Source organism: Dendroctonus ponderosae, unplaced genomic scaffold, assembly GCF_020466585.1.
Source record: "Dendroctonus ponderosae isolate FM_Combo_2020 unplaced genomic scaffold, Dpon_F_20191213v2 Dpon_F_20191213_5, whole genome shotgun sequence".
NCBI classification, from domain to species: Eukaryota; Metazoa; Arthropoda; class Insecta; order Coleoptera; family Curculionidae; genus Dendroctonus; species Dendroctonus ponderosae.
The window spans coordinates 10,404,534-10,423,626 of record NW_026018715.1 but is presented as its reverse complement, the minus strand read 5'-3'; the positions used below and the strand labels follow the sequence as shown (position 1 = coordinate 10,423,626).

Here is a 19,093-nt window from a genome sequence, read left to right as displayed (position 1 = left end):
AAGTTTTTCATAATATTCCTTCGGGCGGAAAAAAAATCGAAGCAAGTTTCATTAAAACTCATTACCTAAAAACTTAGTTTAAGTTGTAAAAATTATTAATATCTAAAATTGTTATTTCGCAAAAATACAGAAATATTTTTTATCTCAAATACTATAAATTTCTCAAGATTTTACAAAAAGCACAAAAATGTGAACAAAGAATTCGCCCAAAAATCAACCCAAAAAATTTAATTGATTCAAGTTAGGTGCCAAGCAAAAATTTCTCGTAGTTTCTTACCAAAAACGTAAATTATAAAACGTATTTAAAATTGTTAGCGAGCTTCGATTAAATCCAGCGTATCATTTAGACCATATTTGAATTTTTTTTTTAACTTTGATCTTCAGTAGCAGAACAGTCAGACAGTTTTTCTTAAAAAGAGTTAAGTAAGATCGTCTTTTTTTGACCCAAATAATGTCGCACTACCCTTTTGATTATGCGCTTAGGGGACAGCCTGTATTTAAGGCAAATTCACAGATTTTAGATCCGATAGAGTTTATGTACATCAGAGCTTAATGCATAGCATTTTGCTTAGCAAATAATGAGGCTTTTACGCTTATCACCGAAAGAATTGGAACTGGAGGCATTCGAAAAGTTTTATATTGTTGAGGCGGATTCATTTTTTCACAAACTGTTTGTTGGGTATTTTACCTCAAAAATTGTTGTCTTTAAGAAGACAGAATTTTCTCAGACAGTCTTTTATTACATATTGATAAACAGTGCTCTTCGAAATACGAGCACTCACAAACAATACCCAACAAACAGTTTGTGAAAAAATCAAAATAAAACTTCTAGCGACCTTAAAATGCCGAAAGAGGTTTTACCTTGAACATGTTTTGAGGAGTGATAAATATCGACTTTTACACCTTATACACTAGGGCAAGATTTAGAATTCAGCCTCTGGAAAATTCCAGCCTGGGCTGCGATAAGAGTGCTTCAGGGTTACCATTGTTATTAGAACAAATCTCCCGAAAATCACTTCATCTACAAAATATTGCAAACTTTCCCAAAACTCTCACAAAAAGTGACCCATTGCGAAGATCTACGCCAAGCAAATCAAATAAATCAACCTCTATTCGCTTTAAACGCCTATTCATTGATTGCTTCAAGGATGGAAAACAGCAATAAATTGTTTTGCGCCCTTGAACCATAAGACTTCAGTCAGAGAAGCAAACGAAACCTTTAAACAATTTTTAAATTGATTTATTGGGTTCAGTTATTGCACAGGAAGTATTACTGGAAATAAACAGGTTGGATCTCGTTTAAAATGGTAATCGGTGCTTGATTGTGCCCATGTAAAAATTACCGCAATTTTTTTGATAATGTCGTGGAAAGCCGCCTTGAGGTTCTAAATATTTTATCAGCCGCTCTTTTTCGGGCTTCGGATTTGCTCTCGGTAATTTGCCGAGGAAATTCATTCTCCTTAGTCAACGTTCCTCTAATATAATTTTTTTGCCGCAAACAAATTGGTGGGAACGAAGTCACCGAAAGCCCTAATATGCATATTCCATTAGAAGAATTCCATTGAATTTCACCAAAATCCGATTGTTTTAGCTTTCGCGCAATTTGTAGCTTTGCAAATAAATTTAGCTAATTATGATTAGCCATTTGATTGAAAGTTTGAAAATGGGCACTTACTATTACCTAATTAAATTCATTGCCATTCTAAAACCCATTTTGATTAAATCTGTGCCTCATAAATATGCTCAAAACCGTTATGGGGGAAACCTTAATAAAAGCGACACTAAAAGCGAAAATTTGCGATATTTCCCTGTTTCGCAGGTGTTTCTATTGCTCTACCCATCGGTCGGGCTTTAGAGTATAATCTTTTCACTCATATCCAATTAGAGCCATGTTAAAATTAAGTCAAACAAACCCTTATGGAAGGCATCCTGATGTTTTAAACATGGGCTTCTGTTTTTTGCAAGCCTTGTTTACTGAGGCATTTTAGTCGTTACCTATTTGTTTGAAGACTGTTTACATTTCCGGGTTTTCTAAACATAAGTATTCAAATAAAAAAAAATATTTAGAAGATAATCAAGTAAACAAAGACTAGATAAACTGGACATCTTGCATAGTATTCTAAACTTCTTATTCCCTTAACTATTTAACTGTATAGTTTAGCAAGTTTGGGAACTTTCGCTCGGCAAACACAAAGGGCAACTTCAATTTGCAGTTCATTACTGGAAATTTACACAACGCCTTTAGCCAACGAAATTTAAATTTCGCTTGCCTTTTCTGGTGTTTGAATTGCTTATTATACCAATCAATTGACGCTGGATCTAGTGGCTGTTTTTCCTATTTTTTTAGCCTTTTTTCAACGATTTTTTTCGAGATTTGTTGACCTGAATTGAAACCGTTTTTTACCTCCAGTGTAATCAATGTATTGACTGGATTATTTATAGAGCTTTGGCGTCACATTGATCTATAAATATTCATGTTAAAATGCATAATTAATTGGGCTTATGTGCAATAGAGCTCTTTCGCTAATTGAGTCATTTTTTAAATAAATTCTGCTTTGGCTTAATGGAAACAGTCGAATAGTTCCACTGTAATGCGTTTTCTCCATTTCGTTTCCTCCAAATGCCGCTAATGTTACTAATGATGATGGTAACGAAGGAAAAAGCGCATTTGCCTTTAATACACTTTAATTCCACTCTCGATCTCAACCTGGAAGTATCATGGCATGCAAATCAATGCTCATAGAGTGGTAGTTCGAATCATGTCGGTTTTATTTTGCTTCCATTTTGGCAGGCAGTTCTATAGATACGGCTAGCTTTTATATCGGAGGCAAAACGTGACGATTTTTGTTTGAAATTGGTGAAGAAAATCTGGCAAAGCACTCACTAGATTAACAGTGATTTTATGTCGTATTTTCAGGGCGAAATGAACTGCGCTGGTTTCGTTCCAGACATTTCCAGGATTTCTTATAGAAATACCTGCAACGGAAAGTTTCTAGGGGAAGCAACCACATCCATTAAACTCACTGAATTGCGTAGCAATCTGAGGTAGAAAGCGTTTTAGAAGAACTCAATAAAAGTCAACCAAGTCAAACACGGAACAACTAAATATGCAGGTTCAAATTGAATTTATTTAATGCTACGTCCTCTTAGTGCTTAAGAGGCAATATAGTTTTGCAATATAGCAATATACCCGTAAATTCACTGCCTAATCCTACTGGAAAAGTGTAAAGTTGCATTTTATTGTAGTTGCAAAACCTCCCAACACCAATTTCCTCGCACATACTGGATTATCGTCTGGAAAAAGTGAACAGCGCAGACGGTTGCTGCCTGAACATAATTGAATTATTAAGCCAAAGAGGCGTTAATGAGCGCAGAATATGTGGCTGCAAAAAGCAACTTCAATTTCGAATAAAATGTTCCTTTAAAAACACACTTTTGTTACGCTGGCTGGCGGATTTCCATGTCGGTTTCGATGGATATTTTAACGGTAATCTATACGAAAAAAACAGGAATTTATTACAGGAGACGCATTTGGTTTCGGTGGTTAAAAACTTGCTTTTGATCGCCTTGCCAGGATAAATCTACGCGCTAAGCAAAAGTAGCTCAATTTTCTAATAAGAACTTTACACTTGTTCAACACTAGACAATCTTATTGGGCTTATTTTTACTTGCATCTATTCTAAAGTTGGGGATTCTTACCTAAGTCAGTTTCGACTTCCTCTTGAGCTATCACATACCAAATGCAGGCCAACCAGTGAGCCACCAGAGTGAAGGAGAGCATAAGCAGGGTCAAAATCATGGCGCTATATTGGGAATATCGGTCGATTTTCTGCAAAAGTCGCAGCAGTCTCAGAAGCCTGGTGAGCTTGATCAGGTGAGTGTGCGAAGGTCCAGACTGGAAAAAATGACAGTACTTAAAAAACATAATTAGAAAAAATTACCGACATCTGCTGATGTTGGGTGTTTTGGAAATTACAGTGGAAAAAACACTGCTTAAAGTTTACCTCTTCTCCATAGAGCGCATAGAGCAAATCGAATGGGAGAGCTGCCAGCAAGTCAACCACGAACCACGTTTTTAAGTAATTCACAGAAATGGACCTCCAATCGGAAACAACTTCGCCTTTTTTGTTCACAAACGTTGTCCTAAAGTTCAACAGTATGTCTGAAAAAGAAAGACCTGATTCATTAGATCTGCCTGCATTCTGACTAGGAAAAATTACACCTTAATTCTTCGTGAACTCTTGCACTGGAATAATATTTGTGCTTTCGAAAAATGTGTGTAAATTGGCCCTAATCAGGCATTTTCTTTCAAAGAAAGTCAAACTGCAAGTTGTTCATTTTCATCTCGAGAAAAATGAATTTATACATTACTTAAAGTGCTTTAAAGCGCCTCATTTCATAAAATTCAATGCGTTAGTTTAACTGAAAATGGATTAGTTTCCGGCTGCATCCGACGTATAAGCAAGCTTAGGCTAGATATACATTAAATAATCATAAATACCCTTTACATTGAAGAAACTTTTGCTGATGCTTTTAGCGGCAGCGGATCAAGATATTCGGGGCCATAAAGTTTCACTTGAAATCTCGACTTATTTATCTGCCTTGACATCTGGGAAGAAATTTAGGCGAGTGAACGCGACATTTTCCCCCCGTATATTCCGGTTATTTCATCCGAGAAATGACCTCACTAACGTATCAAAGCCCGTTTTTACCCATTTTTGGCCTTTCAATTTGCTTCTACATTTGCTGCTTTAGCAAAAGAGCCCACTTTTCATCGTTTTTTGTCAGAGATACGATCGTCCATGTGCAAAACTGTTTAAGCAAATGAATTCCGGTATTTAAATTGAACTGAAAATATGACCAAACTGGAAGAAACTTTCATTGAATTCAATGGGAATTTTACTCAAGTTTAGTCTCAAGAACGATAAAGAGAATAGGTGGAATTTATTCCATCAATCAATATCTAAGATGAAAAAAACCGTTTTTGGAGAATCTTGTTTGAAGCCAATTAACAAATATTATCATCACAAACTTGCTGTTATATTGATTTGAGGCTGAAAAAGGGGGCTGCAATGCAATCGATGTTGAGGATTTGCTCAATGCACAAAAATAAAGCGACATCTAAGAGACCACTCAAAAGCAGTGAATTATTAATCATTATTGAGCTTTCCGCATGTTCCGGGAATTATTAGGAAAACTTTTCCTCTTTCGGTGCGAGAAGTTGTTGAGCCAGAGCGAATTGGGTGAGTTGCGTTGATTTCGCCTCTTTCCAGAAAACGGGATTAGCATCTGGAAAATTATTTTCTAGCTCTAAAATTTTGCTGGTAAACTGTCTGAATAATCGGTGATTTTCGGGTTTTAGGTAGGAATTTGCTCCTGATGTTTCGCTAGCACGCATTGTCATCATGCATGTTCTTAACTTTGTACGTTTTCCCATCCATTCACCATTCAAATTAATTGCCTTAAGAGAAAAACAATCAAGTAAATTTACAGAATTCCCTGCAAAGTGTTTGCGTGCTTGATCTGTAATTAAATGGTTGCAAAACAACACATGTTAATAAGCAATTTAATATGACTGACAGCAAAGTGCGAATTCGTTACTGGGAAAAAACTGGGTTTTCCATAATTTTCACTTTTGTCATCGTAATGGTCCTTTTCCTCTGGCCAGTTCAGATGTTTTTCCGAACAGCTTTCAAAAAACGTGCACTAAATTGCAGGTTTTGTCCTCAACTCGCGGTTGAATTCTAGCAAATTTGGTTCTAATTATATCCGAGATCATGCATGTTTAACCAGCACAATAACATAGCACAGTCCTGTACAAATAGCAAATCTCATCAAGCGATAAATTCGTTTTTCACATCACTACAATAAATGTTTAATTGCGTATTCAAGCAGATCTTGGTTTTAATCAATTGAGTTATTCAATGCAGTTATCGCAAGTATAAACAACACTTATTAGTAGACAAACATCGGTTGAAGCGATTGTTTCAGGTGAGTGTTTAAGGCGATTTTGTTAATTAAATACGGAAGGCTGATGAGTCTTATTTTCAAAGAAGGCACAACTCGAGTGTTCTAAAATGAGTTGCAGGTTTTTCCAAGTTTAGTTTCATTTAGTGTTACGTTTCCACAGTTCTTTATTGAGGAATCAGGATATGACCGATTGTTGCTGTACTCAGGTAAACCAGCTGAAAATAAGCGCCTTTTTTAGGAAAATGCGGATGCATTTTGCGCTTCCTGCAATTTAATAAACTGCTTGTTTGTCGGCAACATTGAATGATAACCAACGATAAACTGGTTCTAAATAGCTGCACTTTAACAATTTCCAAATTTACTGTGCCATGGAAAGTTATAAAACTATTTCGCTTTTATAGCGTTATTAGTTATATGGGCGGTAAACACTGTATATCTCCCCGGGCGACAATTTAGTGTGCAAGTTATCGTAAATTAAAGAAATTAACAATCATCTGCAGTTGCAGAAGGTAAATAATGCTAATAAAGCCATGGAAGACGACGACACCAAAGACACGAAAACAATGGACTTCGATGATATTCTTGTGGAACTTGGAGAACTGGGACGATTCCAGATCATAATGTATCTTTTGGTGTGTCTTCCTGTTCTGTTTGGAGCCGCCAACAGTCTCAGCTACGTGTTTACTGCAGGAGTACCAGATTACCGGTAGGAACCAACAATATTAATCAAATGCAGTTTTGTTCAGTAATTCTTTAGGTGTTTCATCCCGGAATGTGAAAACGCTTCGAACCCAATTTTCGAAGCACCATGGATAGATTGGGCGCTCCTTCAGGATAACAGCAGCCAAGTGATAGGATTCCGAGCCGACCAATGTGATCGCTTTGCAGTCAATCAAACCGCCTGGATTGCAGACGAAGAACAATGCACTAAGTCTATCTTTGATAGGAACAACATTGTTAAGTGCACCGAATGGGTCTTCAGTGGCAGTGATTACACGATTGTTAATGAGGTAAAGTGGTTCAAATAAACCTGGGAAGGAAATAAGTTGCGTTGATTTCTAGTGGAACATCACCTGCACGGAAAACCAATGGAAAATTTCCTTAGTTGGCAGCAGCCACTTTGCTGGCATTATAGTGGGATCGGCGTTGTTTGGGATTTTGGCTGATAGGTAAGTAAAACAGCGGATTGAGGTTGATTTGTTTAGTCATTTGGCTATGGAAAAAAGCGTTAAAAATAACACTTTTTGCTTTAAAATTCCCGCAATTGATTTTTTCTTGCACTAGAGATACTGAGGTTTAAAATGATGGGCGTTTTCCAGTTCAAATGTTTTTTGAAAACTGTCTAGAATACAAGTATCGTGTGATGCAAATAGAAAATTTTCAAAATGCCCCAATATTTAGCCATTTCGCTTCACAGTCCAAAAATGATATGAAATTTGAGGCGTTTTAAGTTGTTTTTAAATTCAACCCTAATATGAATTTATTATGGAATTTTTGGTCAGAAATCGATGAATTATACACGTAAGCGCTCAATGGAAATTTTGTTATTCATATACAGTGTGTTTGAGATGCGAAGAGGCAAAATGTCGAGGACAGAGAGATTATTGGCTCAAAAACAACGCCGCCATCCTGAAGCTCGTTAAATTTCTGGCTTTTTGGTCAAAAAAATTGCATTCAAGTTCTGCAATTTTGCCCGAATCTTCACAAAAGAGTCAAATCTTGGTCTAAAAAATGTAAATTTACATCTGGATTTTGGAAGCTTGCGGAGTAGTTTCAGGCCTAAGAAGCGTTTTAGTAGAAATTTACAGGATTTTGGAGTCCAGTTTAGGTGAGATATCGAGAGTTAAAGATCAACTATAGTAATTCATTGGTTATTTTGGCTCCTAAAGGTCGAGCATCTATTCTCAAGGTTATTAAATGTTTGCCTTTTTTGCATAAGAAATAGTACAAAATTCTAAACTAAATGTATACGTAAACTGAGTTTTTCGCAAGGGTCAACTTTTGCTTCAAATAACGGGTCATCAAATATATAAAATTGAAATTATAAATTGATCAAATCATAAATTCATAAAATCATTCTAATATATAAAGTTTGAGGCTTCAATAATAATAATCAAGAAGCAGATATATTGTCGGTCGAAGATTGAAATAGTTCAAAAACCTCTAAAATGAAACGATAATTTCCGATTATGTAAAAAATGGACCAGTATTTATTATTATTCGTTCACAGTAAAAGAAATGGAATAGAACTTGAAACATTTCGAACTCTCTCAGTTTTTGTTAGGAAAGTCGAACCCAGAAATTAATTAATGATGAAATTTTCGATCAAAAATCTATGTTTTACATGTTGGGTTTTTGCGTGCAATGGAAAGTTTGCGACTTAACTGCTCCCAATAAGAATTTAAGTCGGGGACAGGCAAGACATTCACAGTTAATAATCAAAAAACGCTCAAAATTTGACATAATTGTTGGTTATTTTGGCTCAGAAGCGCTCAGCATGTTTATTCTCAAGCGCGTTGAATTGCTCGCTTTTTATCAGAAAAATGGTATAACAGATAAGCAATTTTAACAAATTTATTGGCAAATTGAGATTTAGCGCAAAACAAGACTTTAGGTGCGAGTTTTGTTAAGCTCAATGCCTAGTTTTTGACCCATGAAAGGTTCTGCTATAAATAAACAGAGTGCTCAGGTCAGAACAGGGAAAATATCGTCGAATAAAGTTGGTATCGCTAAAAAAACGTTTCAAATTAGATTAAAATTTTTAATTATGTACTGTCGTCTACAAATCAGTAATAATCAGTAATAATACGTGACAAAAAATAGTATAGAATTGGAACCGAAAAAGTCGAAAAAAACTTGGCGGTTAAAAATTTTCGGTTAGAAATCGGTGGGCGTTTTTTGCGCCCCATGAATAGTTTCCGACTAAGGAACCCACCAATGTGCATCTACAGGGTGTTTGAGTCCAACATAACAGCAAAATCGATGAAAATTGGCTTTTATCGCTATTTGGTTGGCTATTGTTCTCAAGCTACTTGAGTTTCGCGCTTCTTTGTACGGGACAAATGGATTCTTTTTTTAAAAAAATGTTGAACCATGAAACGAAAATTCACATGGAGGTTTTTGTTTAAACATAAATTACTTTTTGTCTTATTATTAATATACAAAGTGTCGCAAATCGTATCATAATTTCCCGTTATTTTCGATCAGAAAGGTCTAGAGCGTTTATTCCTAAAAGCATCGGATCGTTTGCTTCTCGCCTGTAAAAAAAGGTAAATGTTGCGGAATTTGAAGAGATTTACTTTTTTCTCATAACATTGCGCTCAGTTACCTTATGAAAAAAATCAAAGGTGCGTTTTGTGAGCTGGATGAATTGTTCAGCACGTTTAAGCCCGGAATGTAACAGATATCGTCGTTTAAAAACCGAAAAATGCTTCAGCTCCTTCGATTAGATGTAGAGCACAATTTGAGACATTTTCAGCAGTTTTTCCCAAGAAAACACCGTTATTCCGTTATCATTGGATTATTTTGAACACGTTGAGGAAACATGTATTTACGCCAGTGTAAATGGCAAAAAGCCCTCAATTTCAGGTGAAACCGTTAATGAAATCACACAGCGCGAAACATCCAGAAATCGCACATTCAGAGCAGTTGAAACGGCTTGGCCTTAATAAAATTTGAACTGCGGCTCGATTCTTAAGTCTCAAGCTACGTGAGTTGAATGCATCCATCGAATGAAGTTAAAATGCCTCGTGAGGCTCAATCTACCCTATTCTTCGCAAAATCTCCATTCAAAAACCTACGCCTTACAAAAGCTTTCAGCTGCAGATCTAACCGAAAATTTTTGCGTTTTTTTTATTGGCAAACTCTACTCTGAGTACAAAATCTACATTCATTCACAAATCTTTGATTTGCAGATGGGGCCGAAAATTGGTGTTCATATTTTGCATTCTGCTTATGACCGCATCTGGAGTTCTTCAGGTCTTCGCCCCCGAATACATAACTTTTGTGGTTCTCGTGTTTGTCAATGCTCTGGGCACTGCTGGAGTTTACCCATTGGCCTTTATTTTAGGTAAAACTTTAGCCATAAGTAAAACTGTAAAAAACCATATATACAGTGAGATCTCCTTTCCAAGAGAACAGTCTGCAGCATTTTAAATTTATTTAGACATTCCTTCATACTCTCTGCATACAGCAAACGTTGGAGTGGGGATTCTTGGTTTCTTAATCGTTAAATACACATTTAAACTTTTAGGGGTTGAAATGGTTGGCAAGAGTAAGAGGGAAATCACTGGAATGGTGCTGAATTACTTTTACGCTGTTGGCGAGGCTCTAGTAGCCTTATTTGCGTGGATTTCCAGAGACTGGAAAGAATTGCAACTAATTGTGTCCGCCCCATCAATAGTTTTCATCGGTTACTACTGGTAGGCCTTGAACACATCTTCTAAACACCTAAAAGATCACCTGTTTTTTCAGCATTATTCCAGAGTCTGTCAGGTGGCTGATGGCGAACTCCAGGAACCAAAGAGCCAAACTCGTAATAATGAAAGTGGCTAAAATTAACCGAGTGAAACTATCTGAAGGCTTGCTAAAAGCCTTTCCAGACGAGCAAGAAAATCAGGTCATTACTTTGCTGAAAACTCCAAAGATTCATTAACAGCGTGAAATTTTCCAGGAAACCGATTACAATCCCAAAGACAGAATGTTGCCAATTATCAGGCAAATGCTGCGCTCCAGAACCCTGATTATTCGATTTTCCATCATGTACTTTATTTGGTAAGTTCTTCAAGTTCTACGCTGGCAATGTTTCGATGAATGAGGTTGCAGGGCAGTGAACGCTTTCATTTATTATGGACTATCCATAAATGCAACCTCCTTGAGCGGGAACAAATACATCAACTTTGCTCTGGTTAGTCTGGTTGAGATTCCTGGATACAGTTTGGCTTGGATTTGCATCCAGAGATTGGGCAGGAAACTATCTTTGGTATTGTCGCTGCTGTTATGCGGCATCACTTGCACCCTCACAATTTTTATTTCCAAAGGTTTGTGATTTAAATACGCGCACTCTTCTCCTAAAGAGGGCTTTTTCAGTTGCCAGCAACTGGGCAGTGATAGCTCTATTTCTCCTGGGAAAAATGGTAGTAACTGCAGCTTTTGGAGTTGTTTATGTGCACACAGCTGAAATGCTGCCCACTGTTATACGAAGCGGAGGAGTGGGAATGGCGTCAACCACAGCCAGAGTTGGAGCTCTTCTGGCCCCCTTCGTTCCGCTATTGGTAAGCCAACGAACATACAGGGTGATCAACTCCCTCCAGTTGACCCTGTTTAGTAGACCCTTTGTGCATCGAACTTTCACATTTTAGGGAGTTTACTTCAAGGCTTTGCCAATGCTGATGTTTGGAGGCTTGGCAATTGCTGCCGGCCTTTTGGCTTTGAAGTTGCCGGAAACTTACGGAAAGAAACTGCCAGAAACAGTATTAGAAGCCATCAGGCTCTGACTATTTACGACAATATACGGGCGAAAATGTAAGGATTTTTTTAATCAAAGTCTCTTGCTGTTTTGATGAGTTTTTTTGCCAAAACCCTCCTAAATTGACTTAAGCCAGTTTCCAGCTCTCATTTTATAGTGCGATGCTTTTGCGGGCTTCGGTCTCAATAATCCGATTTCCGGTTGGGGTTACCTTAATCTCGCTGGCAAAACGTCCGTTCCTAACTGGCAACTAACAGCTAAGTGAGCTTGTTCGCCAGCAAATTAAGGAAAGACGCCCTTAACTGGAAGTGAAATTGCAAAATTTTCCGGCTCGGTGCAAATGGAATATTTAGTTGTCTAGAAGGTTATTGGAATATTCGTTCAGACCAGCCCAACGTTCAAATCCGGTGGACAAATGCCGACAAAGAATGTTCTCAACCAGATACCGGGAAACCTAATTAAGACTTCCTGAAAGGCTTCCCCTATAGTTGCTTTCTCTTATGAACTTGGAAAGGGACTCATTAGGCCCAGGCCAGTAATATAGTATTAATTGGCCTGGATATGAGATCCAGTTTTGTGTTTAAGCGCGTAATTTTGCTCGGCCCATGCAATAGACCATTCCTGAAAGATTAAAATTAATAAGCCACAGTACAAAGGTATAGGAGGAAAAGTTGCAAGTTGATTATTAGCTCAGAAACATTTTTAGTTCAAAAGCTTCATTTCTTCAACTGTTTGCCTTGAAACGTTAAGAGGAAAAAGACCGCAAGCGAAACGTTTAGTTATACTTGTCTAGACCCTAAACCTTAAACGAACACTTTAGCAAAGTTTACTCCGCTTTCTAAGCTGTCGGTAATTCCGGATTTAAATTCAGTTGATTTATCCAAGGATTTGAAATGCTGCCGGGATCGCATTTCTCCTAGAAAAACAATGTTGTGATGAATCCCTTCCGCTCACGATAACAATTCCCAACGCAAATAAAAAAGTTGGGTTTTTTGCCGGTTATTTCTTTAGTCTGCTTTATTTTTAATTATTATTCTGTGTTGGATGCTTCCCGATCAAAAGTCAAGCCATAATGATCAGTTTTGATTCCTTTAGCTCGGGGCAACAGGCCAAAGCAACAAGTGGTTGCTTCCACCCTTTGCAATCAGCCAAGTCAATCGGATCTTTCGATGCTAAGCAATTAGCGTTCCACTTCGTTATTCCAACATTGGTTTTGAGGGCCTAAATCTGAAGGTTCTTTAGGAAGATTGCTTAGAGGGTGTATGCTAATGAGAGAGCAAAGTTGCTGTTTGCAAAATGCAAAATTTTTCTTTGTTCATCGGTGTTTGAATCATATTCGTTAGTTGCCGAAGAAAGCGTTTGGTTAATGCCAAACAAATTAAAAATATGTGTTTTTAGGGGCGGTAATTAATTAATATTCCTCAAGTTGCTGAGTAAAAATTGCAAAGTTTCTGGAACACTAAAAGTTTCAGTTTCAAGTTCGAATAAACTTTTGCCTTCAAATAAGTAGTAAATTCTTTTAAAGCCCAATAAAATAGGAAAAACCGCATTGATTTTTCGCAAAGTTTGCTCCAAAGCTGCACCGTCTGGCAAAAATTAAGCCGACCCCCTGTTGCAGTCAAGTTATCAAAAATAAAATATCGCTGATCAGTATTAATACCCAGCTCTAGCGTAATTGAATTTTCCCAATTGACCACTCGAGTATGTTTGAGGCTCTGAAGTGGAAATCAATAAAGCCGTAAACACAAGAGGCGGAACTGCAACAACTCGCCTGTTGATTCTCGAAATGTGGAATATCACGCTGATTGTATTGCGAATTATTCAGGCAGATGGGTTTTATGGCAGTTTTTCCCGCTCCTATCATTAAATTGTGAATGCAAAAAGTTTCATAAATTAATTGTTCGTGTGGAAGTTCCAAATTCTACCCGGAAAAGCTCTCCAAACAATGGAAACCCATTACGATCTCTTCGAGTTGCCCGGCAACTGACAGTTCAAAATGGAATTATGTTTATTTGGGGGATTTTTCACTTTCATCCAGAACTTGTTCCCGATTGTGTTTAAAATCTGCATTGTTTACTGTTGTCGACCACAGTTTTTTTGAGCGAGATTTAGCTGCTTAGCGTTTTCTTTTCCTTTCTTAAAAAGCGCGTTTGGGTACTCAACTGTTCCAGGGAGTCGATTGGAAATATTTCTTACATTTTAAGTATTCACTTTAAATACAAGTTTAAATTAATTTCATACAGACTGTTCTCTGCTGCATCGATCTTTGTATGCACCATATAAAATTTATATTTTATATTATTCCAAAAGTGTTTAATGCCTTATCAAAAATTCTCAAGTGAGACTTTTGAACAAAACCTGGATCTCTTGTTAGGCTTTTTGCAGGCTCGTTGAAACAGAATGACAAACTTAAGTAACTTATTCTAAAACAGGGAATTAAATTATGTAGAACGTATACTGTTTAAAACTGTATTTTTATTTAATTTTATTCAAATCCCCTAATCTCAAAACAGGACACCTACGAGCACACGCTCATATGTCCTTTAATCATTTTCTTTTAATTAAAAACTGTTATTTTTTAAATTCCAATTGTTTTATTCATTTTTCGCGTCTATTTTCGTTCATTACTATTCTCTTTATAAAATATATATAAAATATATATATATATATATGTGATATATATAAAATATATATATGTGATGCTAAAATAATTTATGATAAATATACTACATTTCTGATAAATGTGAAATAACTCTGTGATTGTTTAAATTTCCATATGAGAATAAACTGCTTATTATTATTATGAGAATAAAATAAACCAATTATTACTATGCGATTTTGTCAAATTTAAAAATGGGTTTTAGGAGCTTAATGGATTGCTTTTTACTAAGAATTTTTAAAATAAAGTGTTTAAGTGGACAATAAGATTTATCGTCGAATAAAGTTCGTAAACACTCAAAAAACGGTAAAAATTTGCCAAAATTTTCAAATTAATTTAAATATGAAACCTGTAAAGTGGGTTTCAATGCTCTTGTTTCATTTCTTTCTTTTTTAGGGCGACATTGATATAGCGACTGTTGCATTTTTTTGGGAAAAATTCGCCGATTTTTTGAAAAAAAGGCTACAAAGGTAGCCAGAAATTACGTTTCTTCGCACCAAAATCAATTTTCCGCTTGTCTCCAGCAAGAAATATGTTGTCGGTTGAAGGCGTAGATGCTTAACTGACCTACAATTTTCGGATTTAAATGGTCTAACGCAGGTTTTCTGGTTCCAACTCATCGTTTATTTGCAGTAAAATGGTAGATTAGTGAATCCATTTGAGTGTTTTTTTAAGACAGTAAACACACACAAAAAGTATATATTTCTTATAAAAGTTCCTTGGATAAATAGCCAAAACCGCTCTGGATAAACCAGAATTTTCAGTTCATTGGATTAGCAGGCTGTAGTGCGTCCAGACCTCGTGCCACTGCTCAAGAAACAATACATAATTTAGGAATTTTTTTCGTCTCGAAAAAAATTCGGTAGCTACCCTGTTCCTTCTTTATTAAGTCTTGTATCGGATCTCCTGCTATCAATAAGCAAAATAAATACACGATAAATCTTGCCTGTCGCCCTATTAATATTTGTATACGATTTGAATGCGAGGTATTTTTTGCGATAAATGTCTTCACCTACCGTTTCCATCGACTTTGCAAATAAATCACTCGAAAATACGACCGAACGAATGCTTTTATCTATTTTCAGCAGCAATTTGCCAAATATAATACCTTTGTTCGAGTTGCCAGGTGAAAAATGTATTCGCTGCCAAACAACCATAAGCTTTGGAGAAAATGCGATATTTTGCTGAATACGGGCGCGAAATGTTCGATCGTAATTCGATATTTATGGAACCCATGTCATTCATGTTTGTTACAGGAGGATTAGAAACCTTTGTGTGGTTTGCTGAAAGTTTCCACTGTTTGTTTGCGGTTTATCCTAAATAAAACTCTAAAGCTCCATAAACAAGTGTATTTACCATCAACCATGGAAAAGGCTTACCTATAAAAAACAGGGCTTCAACGAAAACGTCCATAATTACTGACGGTCGTTCGGTTTCAGGCCGAAGAAAGCTCGCATTGTATGGAACCACTACTGCCACGTAAAATGTGGCAATTAATATGAGCCAATCCCAAGCATTCTTGAAAACTCCATAATGCGAAATGATAAACCGACTCTTCTTCACGGCGGCCGTTTTATACTCCGGCAGGGGCTGAGGGGTTGAACTCAACAAGTTCTGAAAGAAAAAAAAACAGAAGTTTACAACAATATTTACTCGTTCCATTGCATTTAACATTAGCAAAATCTATGGCCTCATTTCAATTCACTAATCCCCTTTGGCATAAATTCTGTTGGCAACTTTTCATCCACTTTCCAGGGGAAGGCCTAATCTGATAAAGGATTTTTTTATTTTTTGCGCTGTTAGAAAATGAACCCAAATAATCCTGTTTGGGCGTTCATATCTCTTAGTGACTTGCAAATGCGCTTGGCTGCTTGATAAAACTCAAATGTATTGATTGCAATCGTTTTGTTTTATTATTCAGAGCTGATTTATTATGATTTTAATGCAAGAATCTGTTTATTGGGGAGATTTACTGGACACTGAGGAGTTTTCTACTTTGGGCTTTTCGTCAGAAAAAAAAACTTCCCACTCACTAGTTTTATTCAAAATATTATACAACAATGTCCTTATTCCCTGTACTTTAGCATTGCATATAATTCAGTGATTTCCATTAGCCCTGGTTGGTAAAATCCCTCTCCATATAACTCAGTGAATGAACCACAAGCGGGCTTTGTTAATGGAAGCTGACTGAACTCTCTTCTCAAGCTGCACAATGCACCCAGGTTTGTTATTAATTGCCCCCGTTCATCATCGGTCTGACATTATCGACCCTTTTAATAGCAATATGAATTAATTAAGGCAAGATTTGCCATTATCTGCGGCAATTTACTTTAAATTATCGGTTATTGAATCGGGGGAAGTTTCCAATAAAATTAGCAGCGTTCGAAACGGCCAATCTAGAGGCAAGATGCTCATTGCGTAGACTTCGAAGCATTAGATCGATTGCTATCGGCGAAATGAGTTCGACAGAAACTGAGGACAAAAAGGAGGTGAAAAACAACAAAGCGGCAAATTGAAATGAAGCTGGATAAACAGAAGTTGAGGCTGATAGATCAATAGTTGCAAGCGATGATGAATTATGCCAGTAATACATGCCCGAACTCATTACGGATGAGAAGTGGCCTTAACAATTCATCATTTACTTGCACCCGATCTGTTTTCCTTCACAATTTTACGGTAGATAACTGAAATAAATTGATTATTGCAAAATATCCGCAGTTTTAACCTGAGGATAAAGTGGCAACATGTAAAGCAAGCCTAATGAAATCTGACGCTTTATGAGCTAAAATTGATAGTGACAAACTCTTCATAGCCTGGATCCAGACTACGGTAATCAGTAAAACAGACGGAAATATGCAAAATTACGAAATGTAGTCCCTGGAAAATATCGCCGGAATTAAAGTTAAGGAAGCATTTTTATTCTCAGTTCAACTTGCGGAGAAGATTCCGGGAATTTTTATTCCAAAGTTCTGTGAATTAGCTTTGATAATAGCGGTGTTATTCACGAGTCAAGAATATGGTTTTCACTTTGTTTTCGTAGGGAAAATAGTGACTTCAACCCAGCTTCTTTAAATACTTGTTGCGAAATTTGGAATTTCAAGTATCAGACGCTCAATGTCGCATATCAGGTGAAAAAGCTCGAATTTTAGGTAAACAGTTTTCGTTTGAAATTTTTCAACTTAACGCGAAACTTTCCTTATAAAATTGCAATGTTTCCTACATGTGCAGGTGCGTCGAGGTGTTTTAAATTGCAAAAACGCGTTAACGGAATTTGAAGCTCAAAGCAAACAATTTAGCCGAGACTTTACAAAGCGTTCTTATGAGTTTGTTTTCGACTTAAACTTGTTCTCATCCAAACATCTCAAGTGTAAAATATTAACTCCGACTTCAAAGGTGAAATGTCCTCTTCAAAGTTTGGAATGAAAACTTGCAGTTTAAACTGCGAATTTTGCATTACACGACTACGTGTATCTGTCGAAGTTCTAAAGGATATCGTGAAAGTTTTGGTAGCAAATTTTGATAAAATTTTCCTGGAATTTTCAAGTTTTATAGCTTAGTTTTACATTTATAGTCGATATCATTCTTGAGGACGAATTTTCGAGATTAGGGTAAAAAGTTCATGAAAGAAAACTAGCTAAATCGCGATATAGGTATTTGAACCTCAAAGTGAACACAGTGAGTCTAAATAATTTCATTTTTTCGAAAACGTTCTTATCGGTTCTTCCTTGAGTGAATTTTATAATTTCACTTCAAGTTCAAAGCGTTAATTACCGAAGTAAAAATCTCCACTTTAAAGTTTAAACTTAAAAATTTTCTTTTAAGTTCCGGATTTTGCATGGAATTTCTAAATTTGCTGTCGATGCTCTAGAATATATTCGTTGACAGTTTAGGTACCAATTTTTACGTTCTAAAACTTTAGCACTAAAATTTAAATTTTTTAGAGATTTGCTATTTAAAACGATTTTTTGTTTTTTTGCAGTAGAACATCGAATCCTCAAGTTTAAAATATCAACTCATTCGGATTCAAAATTACAATTCGTGTCTAAAGTTTTAAATGAAAAATTGCAGTTTTAAATGGCGTGTATTTGTCGAAGTTCTAGAGGATATTCGGGAAGATTCTGGCCGTAAATTTTGCTGAGATTTTCCTGAAAGTTTCAAGTTTGATGTAGTAGTTTTGCATTTAAGGCCGGCATATCATCCTTTAGGCAGACGTTTGAAAATTAAAAGAAAAGTTCGATAAAATAAGAAAACTAGAAAGTTGGATGCCAAGTGGTCAAACACTTATAATTTTCCGAAGGCTTTCTATTAACGATCTGCAAAATATCATCATTGATGCCAAGTTCGTTAAAAGAAACTTTGCCCGAAAATTCCACATCTAGTGAACCTTTGAGCTCAAATACTTACATCTTTTCGAAAGCTTGTTTATTGGTGGGGTGTTCCTTGAAAATGTATAAAACTATTTCCTAAATTTCAAGCATTAACTGCGAATTCGAAGTCGGAATGTCCATTTCAAAGTTTAAAATGAAAAAACTCAGCCTGCACTCGAAACCTCGCAATAAATGACTAAATGTACCTGTCGGAGCTTTAGGGGATATTTGTTGTGTTGAAGGATTTGGCCGCAATTTTCACCGAATAAATAGCATCCATTTTCCAGGAAGTTTCAACTCTTACGCCGTAGTTAAGGCCGCAATATCGTTCTTCAAGTCGGAATTTGGAAATTGGAGTAAAAAGTTCGTAAACACGAAACTTCTCACAAGGATCCATTGAACTTAATCGGAAGCGAATTTCCGAAATAAATTAATGTCAGTTGAAATGCAACTAAATATGCTTAACGACATCAATTCGCATAAAGACAAGAGTTAAGGCATATTGCCCAATGGACCCTTTGGAAATTTGATTTCCTAAAAAAGCAATGTGACATTTTTAGCAATCCAAACAATCAAAAGCGGCGTCTTCAGCCCACAAAAAATCCCCAAAACTTTCAAGTCACGAAACGT

General features: G+C 36.4%; 2 protein-coding genes across 7 annotated transcripts in view; one reads left to right on the top strand and one right to left on the bottom strand.

Annotated features, from left to right (window-relative positions):
- Positions 1–11,529, top strand: part of LOC109535197 (organic cation transporter protein) — a 29,860-nt gene extending 18,331 nt beyond the window's left edge. Inside the window, exons 1-12 of one of the 5 annotated variants that reach the window (XM_019901069.2) lie at positions 5,795–5,991; positions 6,131–6,176; positions 6,471–6,676; positions 6,728–6,980; positions 7,033–7,139; positions 9,885–10,039; positions 10,223–10,391; positions 10,444–10,588; positions 10,643–10,743; positions 10,795–11,009; positions 11,059–11,243; positions 11,331–11,529. In XM_019901069.2, the coding sequence (XP_019756628.2) occupies positions 6,153–6,176; positions 6,471–6,676; positions 6,728–6,980; positions 7,033–7,139; positions 9,885–10,039; positions 10,223–10,391; positions 10,444–10,588; positions 10,643–10,743; positions 10,795–11,009; positions 11,059–11,243; positions 11,331–11,465 (1,695 nt within the window). In that variant the 5' untranslated portion in view covers positions 5,795–5,991; positions 6,131–6,152 and the 3' untranslated portion in view covers positions 11,466–11,529. Of the gene's footprint in view, positions 1–5,223; positions 5,244–5,788; positions 6,177–6,470; positions 6,677–6,727; positions 6,981–7,032; positions 7,140–9,884; positions 10,040–10,222; positions 10,392–10,443; positions 10,589–10,642; positions 10,744–10,794; positions 11,010–11,058; positions 11,244–11,330 lie in introns of those variants that run through there. The other 4 variants (XM_019901071.2, XM_019901070.2, XM_048666963.1 and 1 more) reach the window with 4 other exon arrangements.
- LOC109535196 (potassium voltage-gated channel subfamily H member 8) overlaps positions 1–19,093 on the bottom strand; it is a 56,040-nt gene that overhangs the window by 10,950 nt on the left and 25,997 nt on the right. For both annotated transcript variants that reach the window (XM_048666961.1, XM_019901068.2), the window contains exons 6-8: positions 15,476–15,710; positions 4,005–4,162; positions 3,700–3,895 (exon numbers count right to left, since the gene is read on the bottom strand). In XM_048666961.1, coding sequence (XP_048522918.1) covers positions 3,700–3,895; positions 4,005–4,162; positions 15,476–15,710 — 589 coding nt within the window. The remainder of the gene's footprint in view (positions 1–3,699; positions 3,896–4,004; positions 4,163–15,475; positions 15,711–19,093) is intronic.